Source organism: Fukomys damarensis, unplaced genomic scaffold (assembly GCF_012274545.1).
Source record: "Fukomys damarensis isolate Sample0158 unplaced genomic scaffold, DMR_v1.0_HiC HiC_scaffold_10, whole genome shotgun sequence".
NCBI classification, from domain to species: domain Eukaryota; kingdom Metazoa; phylum Chordata; class Mammalia; order Rodentia; family Bathyergidae; genus Fukomys; species Fukomys damarensis.
Window position 1 is genome coordinate 11,278,476 of NW_022900922.1, and position 23,471 is coordinate 11,301,946.

At 42.7% G+C, this 23,471-nt stretch overlaps 1 protein-coding gene across 3 annotated transcripts in view; it reads right to left on the minus strand.

The window, feature by feature from the left end:
* Window positions 1–1,384: 1,384 nt before the first annotated feature.
* Window positions 1,385–23,471, minus strand: part of Mtr (5-methyltetrahydrofolate-homocysteine methyltransferase) — a 99,552-nt gene continuing 77,465 nt past the window's right edge. For all 3 annotated transcript variants that reach the window (XM_010621995.3, XM_033761839.1, XM_010621996.2), the window contains exons 26-33: window positions 18,998–19,096; window positions 17,947–18,022; window positions 14,948–15,103; window positions 13,348–13,544; window positions 7,383–7,583; window positions 6,621–6,813; window positions 5,184–5,296; window positions 1,385–4,887 (exon numbers count right to left, since the gene is read on the minus strand). In XM_010621995.3, the coding sequence (XP_010620297.1) occupies window positions 4,801–4,887; window positions 5,184–5,296; window positions 6,621–6,813; window positions 7,383–7,583; window positions 13,348–13,544; window positions 14,948–15,103; window positions 17,947–18,022; window positions 18,998–19,096 (1,122 nt within the window). In that variant the 3' untranslated portion in view covers window positions 1,385–4,800. The remainder of the gene's footprint in view (window positions 4,888–5,183; window positions 5,297–6,620; window positions 6,814–7,382; window positions 7,584–13,347; window positions 13,545–14,947; window positions 15,104–17,946; window positions 18,023–18,997; window positions 19,097–23,471) is intronic.

Below are 23,471 nucleotides of genomic sequence, written 5' to 3' on the forward strand. Positions count from 1 at the left end.
TAAAAAAATAAAAATCCGAGATCCTTTCTTAAGCAATTAGAATCTGCTTGTCTTATGCATCTCCAAAGAACTAGAGAATTCTCATCCCCTCTCCCCCAAAGTTATGCTTTTCACGCTTTGGTTACCTGTGGTCAACTACAATGATCCAAAATCATTAAATGGAAAAACTAAAGGAATTCATAAGTTCGAAGTTGCACACCGTTCTGGAGAGCATGGTGGAATCTTGCATTGTTCCTTCTTTGTTCTACCAGACACATGAATGCCCCTCTGTCCATAACCATGCTCTACACACTGCCCATCCTTCAGCCATTTAGTAACTGTCTCGATTATCAGACCAATTAGGATGATAGTACAATGCTAATTGTCAAGTCACCCTCATTTACTTAGTAATGTCCTATAAAGAGCAACAGCAGTGATGCTGGAAAACCAGATAAACCATCAAGAAGCTGTAGAGCACTTCCTCTAGTGAAAAGTTGAAATTCTAAAAACTTGAGGAAAGAAAATTCTATGTCCAGATTGCTAAAACCTATGGGAAAAAATGTATCTTTTGTGAAATAGTGAAAAGGGTATTTGTGCTAGTTTTGCTATTGTATCTCAAACATCGAAAGGCTACAGCCAAAGTACGTGACAAGAGCTCAATTAAGATGGAAAAGGCATTCAATTCATGGATGTGTAAGTCTATGTATATATGCAGGGCTTGGTAGTTAGTTGTTTCATGGGGGTATCCATGGGGGTTCTGGAGCATAACCCTCAGGACAAGAAGGAACTACTACAACAATACTTGAAAGCAAGAGCTGAGGTAAAGGTATTTTTAAAATTACATTTGAAGAAGGCTGGTGATTTAGCACAGTGGTGCCACGGCCTGCCTCGAAGGTGCAAGGCCCAAGTTTGATCCCAGGTAGCTGGCCCCCAAAAATTTAAATTTGAAGAATGCAGAGTATAAATGGAATTAGAAGATCTTCCCACATCAACTGGGCACCTACCATGAACCAAGCACTAAGTATTATAAACAAAAAGATAAGCTCCCAAACCTGCTTATGTTCAGTCCAGCCACGTTGGATGTTTTCAAAATTCTTCTTCCCTGCTCCAGTCACTAAGCAGTACCATCATCCACCGAAACCCCACTGTCTGGGAGCTGCCAGCAGGTGCACAAACACAGCACACTCTTGCCTATACCTGTTGTTCACCTGGGCTAAAATACTCTCCTTTTCTTCAAAACATTTTTGCTCGACATATACAAACATGATATTAAAAAGTCAAAATATCAGATTTGGGTTATCATTTCACTGTCTTTAGTTTTTTACGACTATTTAAAACATGTATTAATATATCATATTAAGACATACAAGGGCTGGGGATTTAGCTCAGTGGCACCATGCCTGCCTTGCAAGTGGAAGATCCTGAGTTAACATTCCCCAGCACCCCCCACCAAAAAAAAGACACAAAACTGTTATAAAGCAAAATACAATGTATATTAAACACCCATAGCCCTCCCACCCAAGAACTAGAATGTTCCTCCTAACTCATATACCACTGAATTTCCACCTTCTATTCTCCCTCCACAGGCAATCACTAAGCTAGGTTTTGGTTTACTGTCCTATTTTTTTTCCAAACCCTTTAAAACATAGTTTTATCACATATTCATGTTTAGACGATATATCCTTTGGTTCTGTTTATAAGCAAAATAAAAATAGTACCGTACCACATGTGGTCTCATACTACTCATTTTTTCCATTAATATTTTCTGAGATTCACTTGTATCGTGAAGTACAGGAGTAGCTCATTCACTACAAAATATTACTCCTTCAGGGTCGATGTATCTAATTTATGAATCCGTTCTTCTGTAGACACACATTCCATTTTTTCCAGTTAACAATTACAAATGTAACTACGAACACCTTTACACATTCCTGAGCACATCAAAGCCTAGGGCTTTGTTGTATATGTGACTGGGAGTGGGGAGCCAGGACAAAACTTATTTCTCAAGCAATGGCACCATGCAACACGCACCTAGTATGTGAGTTTCCACATATCTTCTTTAACAATTGTTCTGTCAGGTCCAATTTGTATAAATCTTACTAACGTAACATGAACTCTCACTGTGGTTTTAATTCGTGCTTCTCTGATCACTGATGCTATTTGTCTATCTGTACGTCCAAAGTGAAAGGACCTGAGTCTTTTTTTTTTTAAATCCTCTATGTATTTGGATTACTGATCTTTTGTCAGTTATTATTTGTATTATAAAGATGCCTTCTTAAGTTGTGGCTTGTCTTTTCACTTCAGCTGTCTAACGTAAGTCCTTATTTGGTAGGCCTGATGTAGTCGTATTTTATTATCTTTTATAATTAGTGCTTTCTCTCTCAAGAGAGTCTGAGTGTTTATTCTCATGTAAACATTCACTATTTTTCCTTTTCTATTAAAGCTCTTTATGTATTTGGAGTGAGTGCTGGATAAGGTATAAGGCAGTGATCAGCTTCCCTTGCTCCTAAACGAATAAACACTGTTCTTGCATGGTATCTGTAGTTCTTTGTGTTCCACAAGACCTCCCGTACCACCTCTATCTGGATTCAAAAGTCAACATGTTTGGGCTGGTTTCTGGGCTCTCTGTTTCCTTCCATTGTTCAAAAAGCCACCTCTGTATGACACAGGATGCTATCTCTACAACAAAATGTTATGTGCTATAAGCCAATTCCCCTAAACTCCTTCATTTTTACAAGCATCTGACTGCTCAGTCCTTTGCTATTTAAGATACAGCAAGTATCAGCTTATGTTTAACAGAAGCTGCTTAAGTATCTGTTTATGTTTAACATAACCTCTGTTGGAAAATGGCAGTGAAACTGTAGCTCAGTTTGGAAAACTTGGGTGTCCTGAGAGCCTTCGACACTCCTATTTGTAAACAAAGGCCCCTGCCTTGCTGCTCCATCTTTATCTTTCAGGTTCTAATTCACGACTCAGTCATTGCCTTCCCTGAATGTGTCCACCACCGTCCCACCTAACGTGGGTTAAGTGTAGCTTTTATGCACCAAGTTTTGAAAAAACTGCAACAGTCAAAGGAAAAAGATAAGTGAGTTTGAGGACTGCTGCTCAGGTAGCAGCACCGCTCATTATTGACTATACAGGGATTAAAAAGAAAAGCCATCTATAGCCTGGGTCTGGGACACACTGGGAACAGAACATACAGCTATGTTCTTCAGGACAGAGGACAAATGACCTTGAGGTACTGACTGAATGAGCCTACCACTGAAACTGGACAGACTAAGAAATCAACTAAAGACAAACCCTCAGGAACACGAAGGTTTAAGTAGGCAGTGGAGGAGAAAATTATGAAAATGATTAAGAAATGATCATAACTGGAGAAGGCTAACCAGAGAGTGATGTTAATGGAGAATGAGGGTAAGAAGAGTTTGGAAAAAGCTAATACTATCCAAAGAGAAGAAAACACACTGGATGGAAAGGTCACTGAGTCTGACAATTAAAGAGGTCATTACTGGCAGAAAAGATGGAAACCCACGCACACGCGCGCGCACGCACACACACACACACACACACACACACACACACGCCTAACTTCATAGAATTAAGGAGAGGATGGCAGGGGGAAATGGCCGGCACATGGCAAGCACCCAAGTATTTGTTGGGAGCAAACCTGAGAGAAAAGGAAAAAGGCAGGCTCTTCTTTATGAATTCAGCATGAGCACAAGGCAGCAGACTGCAGAGGAGTTCAAAGGAGAAACAGTGTACTGTGAGACTTGATCTCAACCACCACTGCACAAACCAGCCTCCTTCTTATAAAGCACAGCAAGCAGTAAAATGGGGAAAATTCTTTATGTCACATAGCAATTACGCAGCAAAGCTGAAGTTTGAGTCCATGTATGTTTGACTTCAAGTGCAAGGCTATTCACTATATACCCCCATATAATCAAGAAACAGTCAACTGTGCTACTTCTGATTCAAATTTTGATTTGGATCTTGGAGTTGGGGCAATACAGAAAGCAAAGACTTGAGTAGCCTTATGCCCTCTACTGGCCCAACTCTGCACAGGTCATCACAGCCCAGCTGAGAACCTGCTCAACTCAAAAAAGACTAAACACCCTTAATAGCCACTCTCTCCTCACTTCCTTTTTCCCTCGTGGGGAAGGAGTTATGACAAATAAGCTCGGATAGTATGACTATATTGATCAGAGCAGGGCAAACAGCACGAGTGTTTCTGACAGGCAACCAGTGAGAGTATGCCTTTTGCCAAAAGGAATTCTACAACCATTTAATCGAGTTTTAGATAATGAGATCTTCCAGACAGAGCACAGAGATATACTTTCTTCCCTGTAAGAGTCTACTCTTAGAACCATTTAGACTAAAGTGCCCCATTTCTCACAGTGGCATTTTGCCACAGGATCACATTTCTCTGTAGAAGTTTCTCTATTTAACTGTGTTTTAGGCTTTTTTTCTAGAAGAAGGGGTAATGAAAAAAAAAAAAAAAAAAAAAAAGGTTATAAGCCCTCTTGGATCCAAAGTAAAAACGGAAAAAAGCAAGGTGACTTGCTTTGAAATGCAAAAGACCTGTGTTGCCATTTTGTCCCAGTTCCCGAGGGACCAGGGATGCCACTGGAATCTCACTGTTCCTCATTCAAGATCCCTGAAAAACAGCACTTGTAACCTACAATACAGTCTTCCAAAAATCTGAAGTAGGGCCATGTCAACCAGAATCACATGGGCCTTTTGTTGTTATTTTTAAGGCACTCTGGCTTCTGTCTCCTTGAGATCAGCAAGTTTTTTTAACTCACAGAGAAGTTAAAAAAAAAATTAGTTTGTATCATATCCCAAAATAGGTCCAAGCCACTTCTCCACCTCAGCCACAGACATGTTCTTCCTCAAAGCATAATCTTCAATCTGCAAGAGACAAAAGCACCTCATTAAACCACAGTGGTAAGACACAGGTTTTGCCAAGAAACACTGTGTACCTTCCATTTCTTATCTTAATAACACGGAGACAGATATTCATCTGCTTAGAAGCTGACGGCGCAGCATATCGGTGTTGGGAAGGGCTAACTCGGGGTGATGGGCCAAGATTAAATGAAGACATTATCGGCCACCTCTTCATTTTATTCTCATTCCCATTTAAAATAAAACAAGTTCTAGAGTTCTACACAAAACAACACAGGCATCTAGAGAAGCCACAAACTCACCTGATCCTTGGAAATTTTCCCCACAGCAAAATATTTGGAATTCAAGTTGGAGAAATAGAGTCCTGATACTGCTGAGGCAGGTGCCATGGCCAAGGACTCTGTTAACCTGATGCCTAGAGAGAGCAAGACAGATGCTCATTACTTGGCAACCCAGCATGGGGTGGGAGGTGGGGAGGAGGGGAGTAAGCATTGAAGGGCCAATGCTGGAGCCTGCGAGTGAAAGTGAACTAAATTCTTGCCATTGAGGCAAACACATAACAGCACAAAAGCTGGGACCAGATGAATCTAGCAAATTCCTGCCAGATGGAAAAACAAACTCTGGACATGTGGATCTCCTGTATTCCACTGAGAACAGGACTCTATACTACTCCTCAGTCTCCCAAGACTGGTTTCAGAGGCCTGGGCCTTCTCAGCCAGGACAGCTAAGCCTGGAGGTGAGGGAACCATCTGAAGGACCCTCTACAGGCTCTGCGGGCCAATAAAACGAGGGGGATAGGTAGGTGGTGCCAGTGAAAAAACCACCTCAGCACTGAGAAGAAAGTGATACTTTCTCCTGAGATCCTTAAGGCCATCCACTCTGAGCCACTCATATGGACCAGGAAACAGAGCCCACAAGATGAATGCTCTGCCAAAGGCCTTAAGCTATGGGAAAGGGGACCCACATCCAGATCTCCTGGGTTAACAGTTCTTCTGCTGACCCAGATCCAATACAGCCTGTAGTTCCTCACTTAAATCTAGATCCCTGACTTAACTCTGATGACAAGTTCATGGTTAATTCCACCGAAAAATGTGATCTGAGTGTGGACCATCTCAACCACGGTTTATGTAATAGTATCCGGAACCTGCATCAGGACTGGGCAACACAGCCACAAACCATGATCTCTGTGCTGGGCCAAGGGTGCAGAGGCCAGGTGCCTAGGCTTTCATTGCAAAAGAATATACATCAACTTTTCAACTATGAGAATCAGACCACAGATAAATCATGAGAATTAAGATTAAAAAAAAAAAGCGTAACTGTTAATCACAGTGTAGAAGAGAGAAGGGAGCTGAAGGAAAGGGTGGGAGCTCTGCAAGCCTGCTATGCAGACATCATCTAGGTGCAGGCTCAGCCTGAGGAAGGCAGTGTTACCAATGGAAGGGGGAGGGAGGGGTGAAAGACACCAGCAACAGAAAAAGTGGGGTGAGAGTCACGCAGAGTATAAGACAGCTTTCTACCTGTGATGGGTAATTTAAACTCCTAAATCTAAACTGGATATAAAAATACAATGTAGTAGTATAATGTAAAATATCAGAAAAATGTATCAGCAAGTGAGAAAGGATGGGATAGGGAATAATTCCACCATAAGCTCTTCTATTTAAAAAAATCTTTAACGATAGTGCCATTACACTGATACATGTCCAGTAAGGAAAAACAGGCACCCGCCACCATACACAAACCTGTGCACTGCTCGATGCTCGCCAGTCGCCACATGGTAAGCTTCTCAGTGTGATCAGGCTGGCTGGGGTACCCAGGAGCTGGCCGGATGCCCTCATACCGGAGCTTGCGCAGGTCTGCAACGCCCAGCTGCTCACTGTCACAGTAGGCCCAGAGTTCTCTGCGAACCCTCTCATGGAGCTCCTCTGCGAAGGCCTGGAACCCAGAGCAGGGGCAAGCTTGGCGGAAGTGGGAGCTCAGCATCCCAAGGCTTCCACTCTCATAGCAAATGCAGGTGGAGCAGCCTTGCTCACCAGACCTACCAGCGATAATCTGGCAGGAGGGGACAGGCTAGACTCTCGGGGGTTTGTACTTTCACTCTGTTACTGCTCAATGGATGCTGATATATTATATTTAATGATCTGAAGGTCAGCCCACAATTCCCCTACAGTAAGAGCAGCAGGGAGCAGGGCCCAGAGCGTCATTCCTCCAGCCTTGCTGCAGAGGGGACAGCCTACAGCCAAGGCTGGTCCATCCCATGCATGACAGAGATGAAGAATCTACAGAGATGCCCATGTTAGAATGAAAAGATCTGAAAAAGGAATCTGAAGTCATCTGGCGATACAAGATTTAAAAATACAAGTAACTAATGTTAAAACCAGCGGCACCTGACTCAGAAAGCGAAAACATGGACTGTAATGGCTGATCGGTTTTCTGACACCGTCATGGGATTCCCCACTGCCTAAACGTGGCTGCAGGGCCCTGGTGCACCACCACCACGTTACCTCTGCCAGTCGGTCCCCCAGAGCCTTGACCATGATGCTGCTGTAGTCATCACCGTCATCTTCATAGGCTTTGCTCAACTTTTCCACCCCAAAGCAGGCGACAGCAAATAGGCCCAGGTAGTCACGGACACCAGAATGCAGGGGAGCAACAAAATCTGAGAGGCAGTGGTAAGAGTCTGTGCTGGCAGAGTCCTTCTCGGCCTAAAAACCAAGCAACAGGCAGATGACATGGCAGCAGCACACAGTGGAAAGCAATCTGGTATCCTCAGTGAAAGTGAGCCTTGTGACACAGGAATGTATATTCTGTTCACCGTTATATCTCCAGCACTCAGAACAATGCCTAACACAGTAAGTACTCAATAAATACTTGCTGAACAAACAAATTGCTAGCATGATTTGAGCACAGCCCCTGACGCCCAGGTTCATGTGTTGGAAGCTCAATTCCTCAATGTGGCAATATTGGGAGGTAAAGCCTAGATGTTTAGGTCACAGGGGCGAGGCTCTCAGAAATATACATTCATGTTTTACAGGAACAGGTTAACTGTTACTGGAGTTGAACCCCCCGCTTCCTCTCCTGTCCTCCCCTTCTTTCCTCTCCATCTTGTTACATAGCAGCACATGACTGCCTCATCTTGAACATTCCAGAACCATGTTCTAAAATAAACTTTTCTTTACAAATTACCCAGTGTGTTACTAAGCTCTTCATTGCTGTGACAAAATACCTCATAATATCAACTTAAAAGAGAAAACATTTATTGTGGCCATGGTCAGGTGGCTCAGTTGCTTTTACGCCTGTTGCAAGGTAGAAACGCGGCAGAATGGAGTGGCAGAGGAAAGCTGCCTACCAGATGATTTCCAGGAAGCAGAGAGTGAAGGAACAAGCCAGACAGGAGGCAGGGAACCAGAGTCCCCAAGTTCATATCCCCACGGTCCATTCCTTCAATTACACCCCACCCTATTTCCATCATTCCAAATAAAGCCATCCAATTATGATTAATCCATTGGTGAAGTTAGAGCCTTCATTATCTAATCACTCCCCAAAAGCCCATCAGCAACTAAGCCTTCAACACCATGAGCCTTCCTGGGGTACCATTCTGAATCCAACCATAATCCCCAGTCTCAGGCGTTGTTATTAGCAAAAGAAAATGGACTGACACACAAACAATGAAATTTTACAAAATGTACATGACATAACATATATATCCAGGAAATCAGTTATTTCACTCATTCACAAACGGACCAAACACATCCTGAATGCCTACAGGTACTATGCTAGGAACTGAACCTTAAGCAATCCTGCATTTAAAAATTTTTTTTCCTCAAAACATTTCAATTCAGACCAACATTAAGTCTCGGTACTATGTTCACATGGGGTTCACTGAATGTATACTATGGTTTATATCTATATGTCCCCCCAAAACTCAGGAACTCATATGTGGGGCTTGTGGGAGGTGATAGGATCATGGGAGTATGATAACCAGTAGTGGATTAAGTCCACTGATGAGTTTACAGCTAAATATGATGTTAGGAGGTGGAGCCTGGTGTCAAAAGAGGCAAGTCACTGGGTGTAGCCTGGAAAGGCATGCCCTCTGCCTCACCTGCTCCTTCCTTCACTCACTCTGCTTCCTGCCTGCCATGCCTTGAGCGGCTCTTCCTCTGCTATGCCCCTCTGCCATCCCATCTTCCCTGGGAGCAGATCACAGACTGCAAGGGCAAATCAAAGTACACCTCTCTTCCTTTAAACTGCAGGTGTCAGGTACTGCGTGTCAGTAACAAGAAAGTGACTGAGACGGTATAAGCTCCCATCTGCATCAACACATACAGTTCAACAAACTGCTGAGGTCCACATCACATGGGCTGTGAGCTGCCCAACACAGGCACAGTGCAGGAAACAGTAGAGGACACTAAGACAACCTGAAGCCAAAGAATCATCAGGATGTGTTCTGAGTTCCCTCTATAGTCTATAAACCTCCACCTTCTGGGTGCCTCACTTACACAGCCAATAAATAACTACTGAGGAGGTAATAGGTTACAATTAATATTTACTGCTGCTTACTCTATGCCTATTCTTTGTACAAATCACTAATTTTAACTTTCTTAACCTTGTGAAATAAGTGATAACCACGTAACTCACCAACAAAGAAAAGCCCAAGTCCTGATGGCTTCACTGCTGAATTCTACAAGACATTTAGAGAAGAACTATTGCCACTACTCTTTAAATTTTTCATGAAATTGAAAGGGAAGCAATACCGCCAAATTCATTCCTAGAAGCAAGTGTTACTTTGATTTCAAAACCAGGGAGAGGCCCAACCAAAAAAAGAGAACTACAGGCCAGTCTCCCTAATGAACATAGATGCAAAAATTCTCAATAAGACACTGGCAAACAGAATACAGAGGGTCATCAAGAAGATCATACACCCTGACCAAGTCAGATTTATTCCAGGGATGTAAGGATGGTTCAACATACGTAAATCAATAAATGTAATGCAGTATATTAACAGAGCCAAGGACAAAACCATATGATCATCTCAAAAGATGCAGAAAAAGCATTCAACACCCATTTATGATATTAAAAAAACCTGCAGAAAACTGGAATAGATGGTCTTTATCACAACTTGATAAAGGCTATCTAAGAAAAATCAATAGCCAACATCATACTAAATAGTCAAAAACAGAAAACCTTCATGCTAAAATCTGGAACAAGACAAGGATGTCCACCATCACCACGTCTGTTCAATATAGTTTTGGAAACAGTAGCTACAGCAATTAGACAAGAGAAAGAAATAAAAGGAATAAAGATAGAAAAGGAGGAGTTAAACTGTCACTATTCGCTGATGATATGATACTCTACATAGCAGATCAAAAAAAACACTACCAAAAGATTTCTAAGACTTAATTGAAAGATTCAGTAGCACAGCTGGATAAAAGGTCAATACTCAAAAATCAAAAGCCTCCTTGTACACAAATAGCAGACTCACTAAGAGAGAAATTAGGGAAACAATCCTTTCCACAATAGCATCCCCCCAAAAATGAAACATCTAGAAATCGATTTAATGAAGGAAGCAAAAGAGCTCTACATTGAGAACTACAAACTCTGAAAAAAAGAGACTGAAGAGGATATAAGAAAATTCAAAGACATCCCCTGTTCCTAGGTAGGAAGAACCAATACAGTGAAAATTGCCACACTTCCAAAACTACTACACAGATTCAACGCAATCCTAATTGAAATCCCAACAGCATATTTCACAGAACTAGAGAAAATCCAAAAATTCATTTGGAACCATAAGAAACCTAGAATAGCAAAAGCAATTCTAGGCAATATGGCAGGGAGTATCACAATTCCCAACTTGAAACTATACTACAAAGCCACTGTGATAAAAACAGCATGGTACTAGAAAAAACCAAAACAGATCCAAGCATCAGTGGAACTGATTAGAAAATGCAAAAATAACTCCACACATACTCAGCTACCTCATCTTTGACAAAGAAGCCAACCATCCTCACTACAGGAAAGATAGCCTCTTTGATAAATGGTGTTGGAAAAACTAGATTTCAACCTGTCAAATATTAAAACTAGGCCCCTGTCTTTCACCATGCACTAAACTAAAATCAAAGTGGATTAAAGATCTCAATATTAAAACAGAAACATTAAACTTGCTGAAAGATAAGTTAAGTAGAACTCTCGAAGATACTGGCATAAGAAAAGACTTTATGAACAAGCATGGAAACTAGCACAAAGAACTGGGATCTCATCTTATTAAAAAGCTTCTGCAATGCAAGAGAAACCACTAACTGAGCTAAAAGACAAGCTACAATGTGGGAAAAAAATTTTACCAGCTGTTCCTCAGACAAAGGTCTACTATCTAGAATACATAAAGAACTGAAATAAGTGAAAACCATCAGCTCTACTTTCTAGGCAAGAAATCTGAGGCACTGCCAGCTTGATTAACCAGCTCAGGTTCAGACCAGCGGGACTAGGAGGCTGATATCAATGCTCCATGAGTATCAGTGACTGATGCTCCTCAATCTATGGTACTGCTTTGGACTGATCAATTAATCAATGAGTGGCCACTCATAAGCTTCAGAGCGAGTACAGGCTGACTCTGGGCATGCAATCCTAAGTGGCTGCAGACAAAGATCATTTGAAAAAGGCACACAGAAATGCCATTAAGCTCAGGGACAGCTGTGCATGGAGCTGTTTTCCAGTTGTACTCTGCCTCAAAACTATTCTTTGCCAAAAGAAGTCAAAGGGGGATCCAGAGGTCCTACAGCACAGGTCATACAGGTCACAGGCCTCACAGTACTTTAGAAGGGATGGGGATCAGAGCCTAAGAACAGAAAGCTCCCAAAATAATAAGGCACCACTGCAGCCAGAATTTTCCAGAGTGTAATGGAAGAGAGAACATCCTTAGAAGTATCTGTCCAGGTAGGTAATACAAGTATATAGTTCAGTTCCCCTTTCTCAGAGCTATTAAAAGAGTGAATACTGCGGCGGGGGATTTGGCTCAGTGGTTCCGCCGCCTGCCTCAACAAGTGTAAGGGCCTGGTACCAAAAAAAAAACAAAAGAGTGAAATACTGAGAATCCACTATATTAAATGTCCTAATCTAGGAAGTCACAGACTGCCTAGATATGAGGGCTTTTCACTTTACTCTAGAAGTAAAAAAGGAGCCAAAGAGGATGCAGAACAGGAGGATTAAAGACTGGGCCCAGCAGAGGTTTCTAACCTTAGTTTCAATGGTGAAAGCAAAGTTCCTGGTTCTTCAGTACAAAGCAGCTGGAACTTAATATTAGAACCCCCTGCTTTATTTCCTGTGGTGTCTGAGCCTGAGTGCATACAGTAAGGATGTACTAAGCCTGCGTGCATATAGTAAGGAGTCACTGAACCAGAGTGCACACAGTAGGGATGTAGCTCTTCTTGCTTAACTCTTCAGGGTAGTGTTTAAGGCCCCAAATCTGGCGATCCCTCCAGATGTCAAAATACCTGACACCTTATGAATTATATTGCAGTTGTGATTAAGGGCAATATCATCACTGTTAAATGACTAAGAATGGTAACAAAGTAATTTACTGCAAGTTACTAAATTTATTAATGATGCTGGTGAATTCTGGTCTCAGTTTTTTATTAGGACCAGTTACTTCATGTAAGTTACTAGACGTGCTGGAGATGTAGCTCAGTGGTGCTGCACCTGCCTAGCAAGCACAAGGTCCTGAGTTCAATCCCCAGTACCAGAAGCAAAAACAAAAAAAAGTTAATGGAACATGCCTACAACACTTGAATTTTTTAAAGTGGGAGCATGAGAGGGAGTGTACTGAGAGGAGCCCCTTCTCATCACACTGAAGGAAGCCAGAGCAACAGAACAGCAGGGCATACGCACAGTAGGGTTTACCCCCTGCAGCAGACCCTCAGCACCATTTCCATCAGCTTCCATTTCTCCTCTGTAAAATGAGAACATAAACTGCCCGGCACCAGGGCTGTGTGGAAGTTAGATAGAACAGTCTGCTAAGCAGCAGCCCCTGACGACCTGATCACATTTAGTATTTGTTTCATCTGTCCTGCCCTTGACAGAAGTTCTTGACAGCCTACTTGATAACACACACAGATGCAAACCAATGTTAAATAAGTTAACCTTCTCTTGCTTTGGAAAACAAGACGACCAAGAAACTGAGAACGCTAGTATCTGGCACCTGGGTAATGTTCTTGTCCATCGACAGATACACAGTAAACACCTCACTCCTGCTAGTGTCCAAAAGGCCCTGCTGGACACTGTCCTGGTACCTTCTCTCCATCATCCTCACAAATGCCTGGGCTCAGCCTCCAACTAGCCATTCTGGATGAGGTGGAGTAGGTTATTACCACTTATATCAAGCTCGGGATTGATTCTCCTGGACATTTGGTTTAGTTTAGTGCCTAAACTCCAAAGCATAAGCAGGGCACTTGTTGCCCAATCATACGCCTTCCATACCTGCTGCCTCAACCCATAGAAAATGGCTATGGGCTCCATGGCCTGGGGCATCACATCCTCCGCATACAGGTGAATGTCATCTTGGACACTTTGTGCAGGCCAGAATCCAACCACACCCCTGGCCTGCAGTTTCTTTTGACTGATTAGTAGGTTTAGCATATTCTGGGCATCATCATACACCTTTTTGGCCTCTTCACCTATTAGGAAAATAATATAAATTCACTTAAAGATGCCAATAATAAGCAGCAAAGAATGCTTCTTTCTAAAATCACAGCCCCTCCACAGTCATCTTTCCCTCACACCTCTCCATTCCCCTCAATGACTGTTGCTTTTCACTGCGGACACAGCTTAAGGTGTAACAGGCAGGGGTAGGTGGTTCTTACAAAGTGTAGTTCCCATGGTCTGCTTCCCCCAGCTCAGGCCACTTAAGTTTCCATTCAACAAAGGAAGAGAGCCAACGCTGTGGCTTCCTGCAGCACTGTGTCAGGCAGGCAGAGGGAAAGGAAAAAAGGCCAGATTTCTGGCTCAATGACACATATGACTCCAATGACTTCACGGTGACCTCTGGGGACGAGACGGAGAGGAGTGAAGCATGAACACAAAGCCTCCCAAGTGGCTTCAGTACCAGCCCTGGGCGGCCTCACCACCTGCAGCCAGACTCCAAGATGGCCTTCCCTGGTTTCCCATCTGCACCACTGAGCTGCCCTGCCCATGCTGAAAGCCCTTGATTCCTTGCCAAGGATGATGCAGGGGCAGCACAATGAGAAGTCCCTTACCCACCACCATGCTCCTGGCTACCTAACTGCTGCCAAACCTCAGAACACCTAGAAGCTCTCTGGGAAACTCAGGCCAGTCTCTCAGGCTCTTCCCAGCCCTAATTTCAGATTTCTAAGAGTCTACTTTCTGTCTCACACTGCTCTGACCATTGATTTCCTGGTCCAGTGAATGGCTCTGCATTGTGATCCCATGTCTCCAGGATGGGTTTGGGGATAAGGTTAGATGTGAGAACTGGGGGTAACAATTTATTGACTCACCTACTTCTCTAATTTTATCACCCGTCTTTCTCCCAAATGCTCTGGTACACTCCACGTAGTCGCCAAGACACAAGGGTCTGTGTCATCTCATGCTCTGGCTCCTCTGCCTGGAAGGTCTTTAACACCACCTCATGGCCCCAGTCCCTCAGTTACTACTTAAGTTTTGACACCACTTCCTCCAGGAAGCCTGCCCTGACACCCCATCTCCATCCGAGCTCTAGTCCCTCCCCTTGTGTCCACAGAAGCCTGGCATGTACCCAGTACTATGGGCTGTGCCAGCTGGCCAAGAATTAGACAACAGGAATTATAGTATCTTTAGTTTATCCCCATTGTCCAGTATGTAAGTAACGTCAATAAATATTCAGTGAAAGAATGAACAAATGAAATCCCAATTTAGTCAACATAAGAAGTGCCTACACAGCGTAAAAGCCATGTGAAGTTGAGCAGATACACGAAATTGCTATGTCCTGCACAATCCAGACAGCCTGCTCATCACTCAGTCCTGTCTTCAGTCACAGCACCACATCTAGAATATGACACAGGAAGAGGGACTTAATTGAACTAACCTACTGTTGTGTCATTGAATATCTTGGGAAAGCCTCGATTCGGGTACTTGCCCCGGAGCTGCCAAACATCAAAGAAAGGCTTCCAGTCAATGTAGTGCACCAGCTTCTGAAGGTCATAGTCTTCAAAGACCCGGGTCCCGATAAATGTGGGCTTCACTAGAGGAAAGAAGAAGAGCTATCAAAGTGGAAGCCAGCCTGGGGGTGAGTCCTTCTCATGAGGGAATGGCCTCCTTGCCAGCTCCTCACCGCTCTACTGCCTCCTGCACTCAGCCTCCCTCCTGTCACCCGTACGAGTTGTCTTACAAAGAGAGGAACCTTAAATTACTGTGGAGAAGAAGTAATTCTACACAGAATCTTAAATAAAACTACTGTTTCCATATAGCTGTCTGACTATGCCACCTTGGAAACTCTTCTCTCAACATTTCCTTCCATACCCCTGGCCAAAAGAGAAAAACTTTGGTTGACCTTCACTTAGACAAATAAAGGCAATATAAAATAAAGGGCCCTGTAGAAAGCATTCAGGGATCTTATTCTGTAAAGTTTACAGACCTGAAACCACAATCTGTGCAGCCCACTGACACATTTGTCCTAAGTTGAAGGACAGGCATGGAAACAGAGCCCCAAATTTAGCACTGTGGCTATTTCACCATGGGAGGAAGAGACACACAGGAGACTGCCATCACATGTGTACTGCTATGTGTTTTTAAAAACAGGTGGTAGGTGAATATCTTAGCCAGATATTCAGTAGGTTCTTCACACCTCATGAAGCCGAACATATAATTTAAATAATGCTGAAGACCTCACACAGACTGGTGCTGCCAGGCTTTCTGGGGTAATAACAGCAGTAACACAGCACTACGCTAACCCAAGGGATGACAGAGCAAAGTCCCAGGGGATGACCCTCTTCCTTCCCTGTGACTAGGGAATGGGGACTTCCTGCTCTATCAAATACAGGTAGCTCCGGGAGAACACAGAGCTCTGACACTTGGCCTCCTGTGACCGGCAAAGTTCAAAGGTGAGTGCATAGGAAAAGAACCACAGGAGCTGCTCCAACCTGAGGCCAGGATCTCTGCCTTCTCACACTGTTCACAAAGTCTCTTGCCCATCTGTTCCTTGTCATCTTCCCACTAAGCAGGACAGTTTCTTCTTTCTAAGAACTCTATTAAGTCAGTTTGTTTGGTAACAGAGTCTGTATAGCTTCCTCAGGAGAGAAACTGCAAACAAACTACCAATTCAGGCTCCTCAGTAAAAACATCTGAGGGAGATGGGGAGAAGGAGATGGAGGACAGAGCTATGCTTCACCCAGCTCAGCACCCAGGGTTCCTTGAGCTGCTTTGGGTTCTACCACCCAGAGCCTTAAGAGAATACCCTCCTTTCTTCTCCTGTAGCTCCCACGACTAAACTGTCCTCAAACATTTCTGTGGGCTTCCAAAAACCCCTTAGGCAGCAGCAGGTCAGAAATGTATAGTAGCTCCATGCTGGTCCTAAAATGGCTACGTGGAAAGTGTCCCCACCAGGCACTGTACACCTTTACCAGACTATTTCTAGTAATATATATGTTCTGGTTGCTCAACTTGGTCAAAAACAGATTCGGCCTAGTGCTATTAGCCCAAATGCACAATGAAAGACGAGAAGCAAGCTAGATATAGCAGAGTAAGCCGGTAACCCCAGCAACTCAGAAGGCTGAGACAGGGATCGAGTTCAAAATCAGCCTGGGCAACATGGACTGTATCACAAAGCAAAAGCAAACAAAAACAAAACAGATGAAAAGCAAGTAACCATAGCACATACTACATGGTGATGTTTCTTCAAGGATTGTCACATACTATTTATTTAACCTTTCCAACATGACCATTAAATAAGTCCCTTTTCACTCATTAGAAATTTCAATGTGTGTGTAAGATATTCCAGGTTGCCTCATGAAGCAAAGCCAGGAGTCAAGCTGGGAGGGCCTCCCTGGCTCCTCAATCTGGCACTCTTTCCACTAAGCCACGGAAAATGCAGCAGGAGCACAATTAGAACCGCGCACACCTACTATCCCAATTTAATCCTCTCAACTCTGCTGAGCCTGTGTAGAGCACAGATGTCATGAGCAGTGAAAGCAGATTTGAGACATTGCCTTGGAAATATGGATTCAATTAATATAACCTGTTCACCCGTCTCAGTTTTGCATTTCTATGTCATGCCTCTCCGAGCCTGTCAAAACATCTTACACATTTTATTCCCTCATGAGCACCTATATTAGGCAGGAAAGGCAGCTAGAGATAAAAAAGAAAAGAAACCAAAGGAGATGAAAAGTGAAGTATCCAAGGATAGATGGAATAATAAGGTGAGGAAGAAATAGGAGGTCTAGCTTTGCCGCAGTGTTTTCAATGTCAGTGAACACAAAGTGTGGGGATTTTTTAGTTTTAGTTTAGTTTTGTTTTTAGTTTTTGAGACAGGGTCTTGCTGTGTAATCCAGACTGATCTTGAACTAACTATGCAGTCCAGGCTGGTCTCAAACATGTGGCTATCCTCCTGCCTCAGCCTCCCAAATACTGGGATTACAGGTGTGCGCCATACGCCTAGCTTGCAAGGGTATTTTCTGTGGCACAGATTCCACTGAGACCTGGGACAAGCTGAAGGAGGCCCACACAAGCACAGTGCAGAAGGAGGAGCACAGGTTATAAGACAAACCCAAGGTAAAATCCCAGCAGCCTTTCAAGTTATTACCTGAGACTCAGTTTCTTTAAATTAAAATGACACTAATACCCACAGTCATTACAGAGCTGCGTGAAGGTTTCAGTGGGCTAGACAGGACCATCCCAGGACAGTCTCTGGCACAGGCTTTCCTTAAATGATTCCTAGTTACTTGCTTGTCATTTATCAGGGTCACTTATTGTACACAACTCAAAATTCCTAGCTGCCAGTATCATTCTATAGTCACAGAACTGCAAACAGCTCCTCAGCACACTGGCAGTGATCACATCTAGTCTGTTCCAGACAGGAGCCACACAGACCTGGGGGAGGTTCAGACAGCCAATCAATGTGGAAACCATTTTTTCTGGCTTGACTTAAGGGTACATATTTCCTCTCCTGTTGAAGAAAAAAAGCTATTTAGTCAGAAATTCTTAGCATTTCCACTTATACTATGAAAGCATGACCAAGAGAGCCAATATAGAATCTTTGTAAGAAAACAAATCTTTTTAATAAAAGTCCTTATCCTAAAAAAGCATTTCCTTTCCACCCCATATGCTTCCTACTGGCATCAGAACCAGAGACAGTGAAGACTGATAAGCTCCCATTAGCTACAGATGTCACTGAAAGGTCACTTCTGCAGGCCTAACAGTGAGCATGCTGGTGCTTTCAGAGCATCTGAGGTCTGGAGCTGCTGGCCTGCCACCAACCATCCCAAGGACCCAAAAGAAGAAATCAGGAACTGCCAGCTATGGGCAAACCTAAGGAACCAGAGAAAAGCCACACACAGCATCTGGGACTCTCCAGTACCTGACAAACAAATGGTGTCTTTTCTTTGTGCTGTGTTCTCTGATTTCACATCCCTAGCAGCTCTCCAGGTCCCTCTACAAGAGCCCAGGAGGCAGATAACCAGGAGGAAATATCCCCATGACTTCTACAGAACGAACACGGAGTACTGAAACCTACAGACAGGCCAGTCCACGCCTGTGGCACAGCCAGGGTTGTGTCATCCGTTTTCTTCTACTATATCCTCAAGAACAAGGATCTGTGAGCATCACCTTTGGACACTACTATTTCCCTGCTAGGTACGAGCTCATGTTTTATTTATCCTCGTAACTCTGGTATCTAGCACTTAACACCTATTGGGAACCCAGTACATATTTGGCTGAACACATAAAATTCATTTCAAGCTAGCCATAAGTTACTGAGAACTTAAAACACTGAATAAATCTAATTTGAACTAGAAAATAAGATTTCTGTGAAAGGACCTCAGGCCCTTATCCACCCACCTCAAAATGGTGAATAAAGTCACATTTAAAACTGTAGGATCACTTCGCTTCTCAAATGAGCAAAAATCTTATTTCTCTCACTTACCTTGAGAGACTCATAATGGTCCTGTCTAATATCTTCATATTCTTCCATGATTTCCTCGAAGTATTCATCCTTTAGATTTTCATCTAACAGTTGAGAACACTAAAATACAAGATAAAGTCCAATAACCACAACGGAGCAAAAGATAAAATCCATGCACTAGATTGCTCTGGCAACACCTCCCTCAGGAAGCCTTCCCTAACACTGCCTGCTCTCACTTCGCTAACTGTGCTACCTCTTGCTTAGTATACAGGACAGGGTAAACCTGGCAGCCTTGGATGTCATACTTTGCATGTGCCAAAGAAAGGCCTGGCCCAGAACTGGCTCCTAGAAGATATCACATGGTATATTCCATCTGATAAAAATCAATGTATCTCAGGGGTCTCGGGCCATGCCAGAGAGTTTACACTAACAATGTAACTTATGGTGAGGGCTTTGATTCAGGCTGTATCTGTTTGACCTTGAGAGGGTTGAAGATTGGGCAAGTAAGGCAAGACATAGGGATATTCCAGGCTTTATGACACTGACCAGCTCCTGATAAAAACCCAGACATAACCAGCTAGTCCTCAGACAAAGGACTACTATCTAGAATATATAAAGAACTCAAAACAACCAGCGCCCCCCAAATATAAGGACCCGATTCAAAAATGGGCGTCTGAAATGAACAGACATTTCTCAGACAAAGAAGTAAAAGCAGCAAGTAAATATATGAAAAAATGTTCCACATCACTGGTCATTGGAGAGATGCAGATGGAAACAACACTGAGATTCCACCTCACCCCACAAAGAATGGCTGCTATCAAGAAATCAACCCATAACAAATGTTGTTGGGGTTGTGGAGAGAAAGGAACCCTTCTCCATTGTTGATGGGAGTGCAGACTGGTGAAACCACTATGGAAATCAATATGGAGATACCTCAAAGAGCTGGGACTAGAGGTTCCATTTGACCCAGCCATCCCTCTGCTTGGTATCTTTCCAAAAGAATTAAAAGAATTATATCACAGAGATATATACACACCTATGTTTGTAGCAACACAGTTTGTAATAGCTAAAACTTGGAAACAGCCCATTTGCTCATCAGTTAGAAACTGGTTAAAGAAGATGTGGATTTTCTATAAAATGTAATACTATTCAGCCATAAAGAATGATAAATTAGATTCATTCATAGGAAAATGGATACATATTGAGAATATACTCCTAAGTGAAATAAATAAGTCACACATGTGTAAATACCGAATAGTCTCTCGGGTGTGTATAAACTATAATAGTACATAAAATTCTAATGAGATAACTGACAATGTGAAATAGGAAGAAAAGGGGCTAAAGGTGTAGGGAAAGTGGGAAGGGTAGGGGAAAGGTGATAATGGAAAGAAAAAAATAGGAGAAAATGAAAAAATGGAAATGAAGTGTTTGTAAAGGGGAAGGGGAGGAGGGGGTGAAGGGAGGGCAGGGACAAGGGGAAAAAATGAGAACCAAGACTTGTCATGTAAAGGTACAAGATCGCAATAATGAATGTAACTGTACTGTATACCTGAAATGTACCAATAAACTCAATGAGGAAAAAAAAAACCCAGACACCAAGGCTCAAGTAAGCTTCCTGGCTTGCAACACTCCTGCTTACTGACACATACCACTGTGGAAGCATTAAACACTGTTACATGACTCCACCAGGAGATGTACTAGGCACCTGTGCTTATCATTCCTGATTCCATTCTATGTGCCTATTGCCATCACTGATTTTAAGCTGCACCTTTTCATAGTTAAACTGTGATTTTAACTGTAAAAGGTTTCTGAGATCTGCAAGTCCTTCTAGTGAATCACTGCACCTGAGGGTGGTCTTGGGGAACCCAAGACACTGGATTATTGCCCTCTTCAATATTTCAAAGATACTCTGTTCACCTGTCATCACAGAGTTACTTCAGTCTTTTAGTACCTAATTACTTTAGTACCTGCCTTGTAACCATGACTACTGTCCTTACTAGAGGACAACTCCTTGAGAGCAGGGATCACACCAGCCATCTTCGTACTCTTGGTACCTTGCTCCATGTTTGGCTTGTACAAACTGTAGGCTCACTAAATGTTTAATGAAAGAATGAGGCTACTCCGCATGGTCAGCTATGAGTTTTTGTCAAATATGAAAAGATACAATCTAAGAAAATGTGAGAATAGGCATTAAATTATAAAACTAACATCAGATAATATAATTTGTGATAAGTATCTATAAAGTTATAAAGGAAGAAGAAATGGCTGCTGATGGTCCTATCAGTTCAAATGCACAGTACCGTCCCACCCCTCATTCCTTAGCAAGATTTTCTAACATACAAAAAGGCATGGAAAGGAGGGGGTGAAGGGAGGGCAGGGACAAGGGGAAAAAATGAGAACCAAGACCTGTCATGTAAAGGTACAAGATCCCAATAATGAATTTGACTGTACTGTATACCTGAAATGTACCAATAAACTAAATTATTTTTTAAAAGGCATGGAAGGTCAGTATTTTCCTCTGAAATTGAGCAAGTTAGACTGGATGATGGCTATGCCTCTTAGCTTTAAAAATCTGTGATTTTGTGTGAGTTTTCTAAGCATGCTATTATCAATCACCTAAGAGTAAGTATAGAACAAACCCTCTTACATTAAAGAATACATTTTAAAAATACAAAAAAAGAATATAAACAGAAAAGGCCACTGTGGCAGGCTTAAAACTAGGCTCCCAAATAAAGTATTCCCCCCCCTTATACTAAATTCACCTCCACAGAGACCTCCTTCAGGAACCCCAGCAGAGCTACGTGAAAACAAGAGGGAATGCAAACTCTTACATTCCTCAAGGTACATGAAATCAATATTTAAAAAGCATTACATTCTGCTAGATCATATACCCTGAGAAAGCAAAATTTGGATTTCTCAAACTTCCACAGAATTTATCAGGTCCTGGCATACAGGAACAATCAGGCAGTAAGAATATACTACAGTTGGCTGGCACCTTTCACATCCTAGGGAGATTCCTGCCCCTGGAGCTCCTTCCTGCCCAGTATTTCTTGCTTGAATTTAAACAGTTCATTATCAGGTGTGGAGGTGCACATCTTGCAACCCCAGCTACTCAGGAGGCTGATGCTGGAGGATTACAAATTCAGGGACAACAAGAACAACAAGGGCAACTTAGTGAAACTATGTCTCAGAACAATATAAAAAAAGGCTGGGATGTAGCTCAGTACTTGAGCGCCTGCCTAACAAGTCCTGCGTTCAATCCCTCAGTACAGAGGAAAGGAAGGGGGTGAGTTGGGGCCAATATATGGCTAATCTATGGAATCTTTTTACCAAAATATCAGGTGTTTTTACGCCAACCGCCCAGACTGTTACAGTTTTTATATTCCTTCCTTTATAATTTTCATGACAATAACTACACAATGAGAGGGAAAAAGTTGAAATTTTTTTATAATTTAAAAAGAACTAACTATTGACACCTTGTATGATTTAAAAAGCAAGCAAGCAAGGGGAATCCTCACACCCACTCTCCAGCCATTAAGTATTTGCCGCACCTGTGTAGACTTTCAATCAAATACACGAGCCAGGTGCTAATGCATGGTCCTACCCCATGTTCATTACAGTTAGAGAGTTAGAGCAAAAGACCCAGAGACAATGATCAACCCCAACAAATCATACCAGTGGCTCCTGGGAAGTGCCACTAGCAGGTACCCAGATTATTTACCACTGGACTATATGTCTGAGTCACTTCAAAAAGTGGCCAGTTCTTTGTATATAAGACAAGCTAAGCACAGCACTACCCAGCAGGGCCAAACTGTGACAGCAGCGAAGCCCATTCCTTGTCCTCAGCCTTGGTCCCAGCAAAGCCTGGCTGCTGAGCTCTTCAGGACAGGGAAGGAGCATCTCTTCCAAAAGTGGAATTGAGGGTGGACCTCCTCTTCTACCTGTTTAGGGAATAATACACTGGGCAATGCCCAACAGCCATGGCTCCAATGGAAAATGTTCAGGGCCATTCATACCATGTGAAAACAGCAACAAGCCTTAAAAAGGTGTCCACTGGTCTCTAAACCATGGACCTGATATAAGCGCCTATGAAAAATAATCCAAAAACAAGATATAAACATTATTTTAGAATTGTAGAAATGTAACTTATTTGTACATTAATCTGTGTCAACTGAAAAATTTTAATAGCATCTTTAAATTCAACCTGACATAATTTTATCCTTTAAAAACTTGTTAAATGTTAACAGAAACAAGTTTAATTTAGCATAGAGTAAGCATCCCTGTGTTCCAATCTCAAACCTGTCACTTGATGGATATGTAGCCTCAGGAGTTAGTTGCCTCTTTGTTCCTCTTATGTCCTTATCTCTAAAATTAGGATAATAAAAGCATCTTCCTGAGCTTGGATGTAGCTTAGTGGCTCAGCACCTGCCTGTAAGTGTGATGCCCTGAGTTTGATTCCCGGTACCAAAAAAGAAAAAAAAAAAAAAAAAAAATT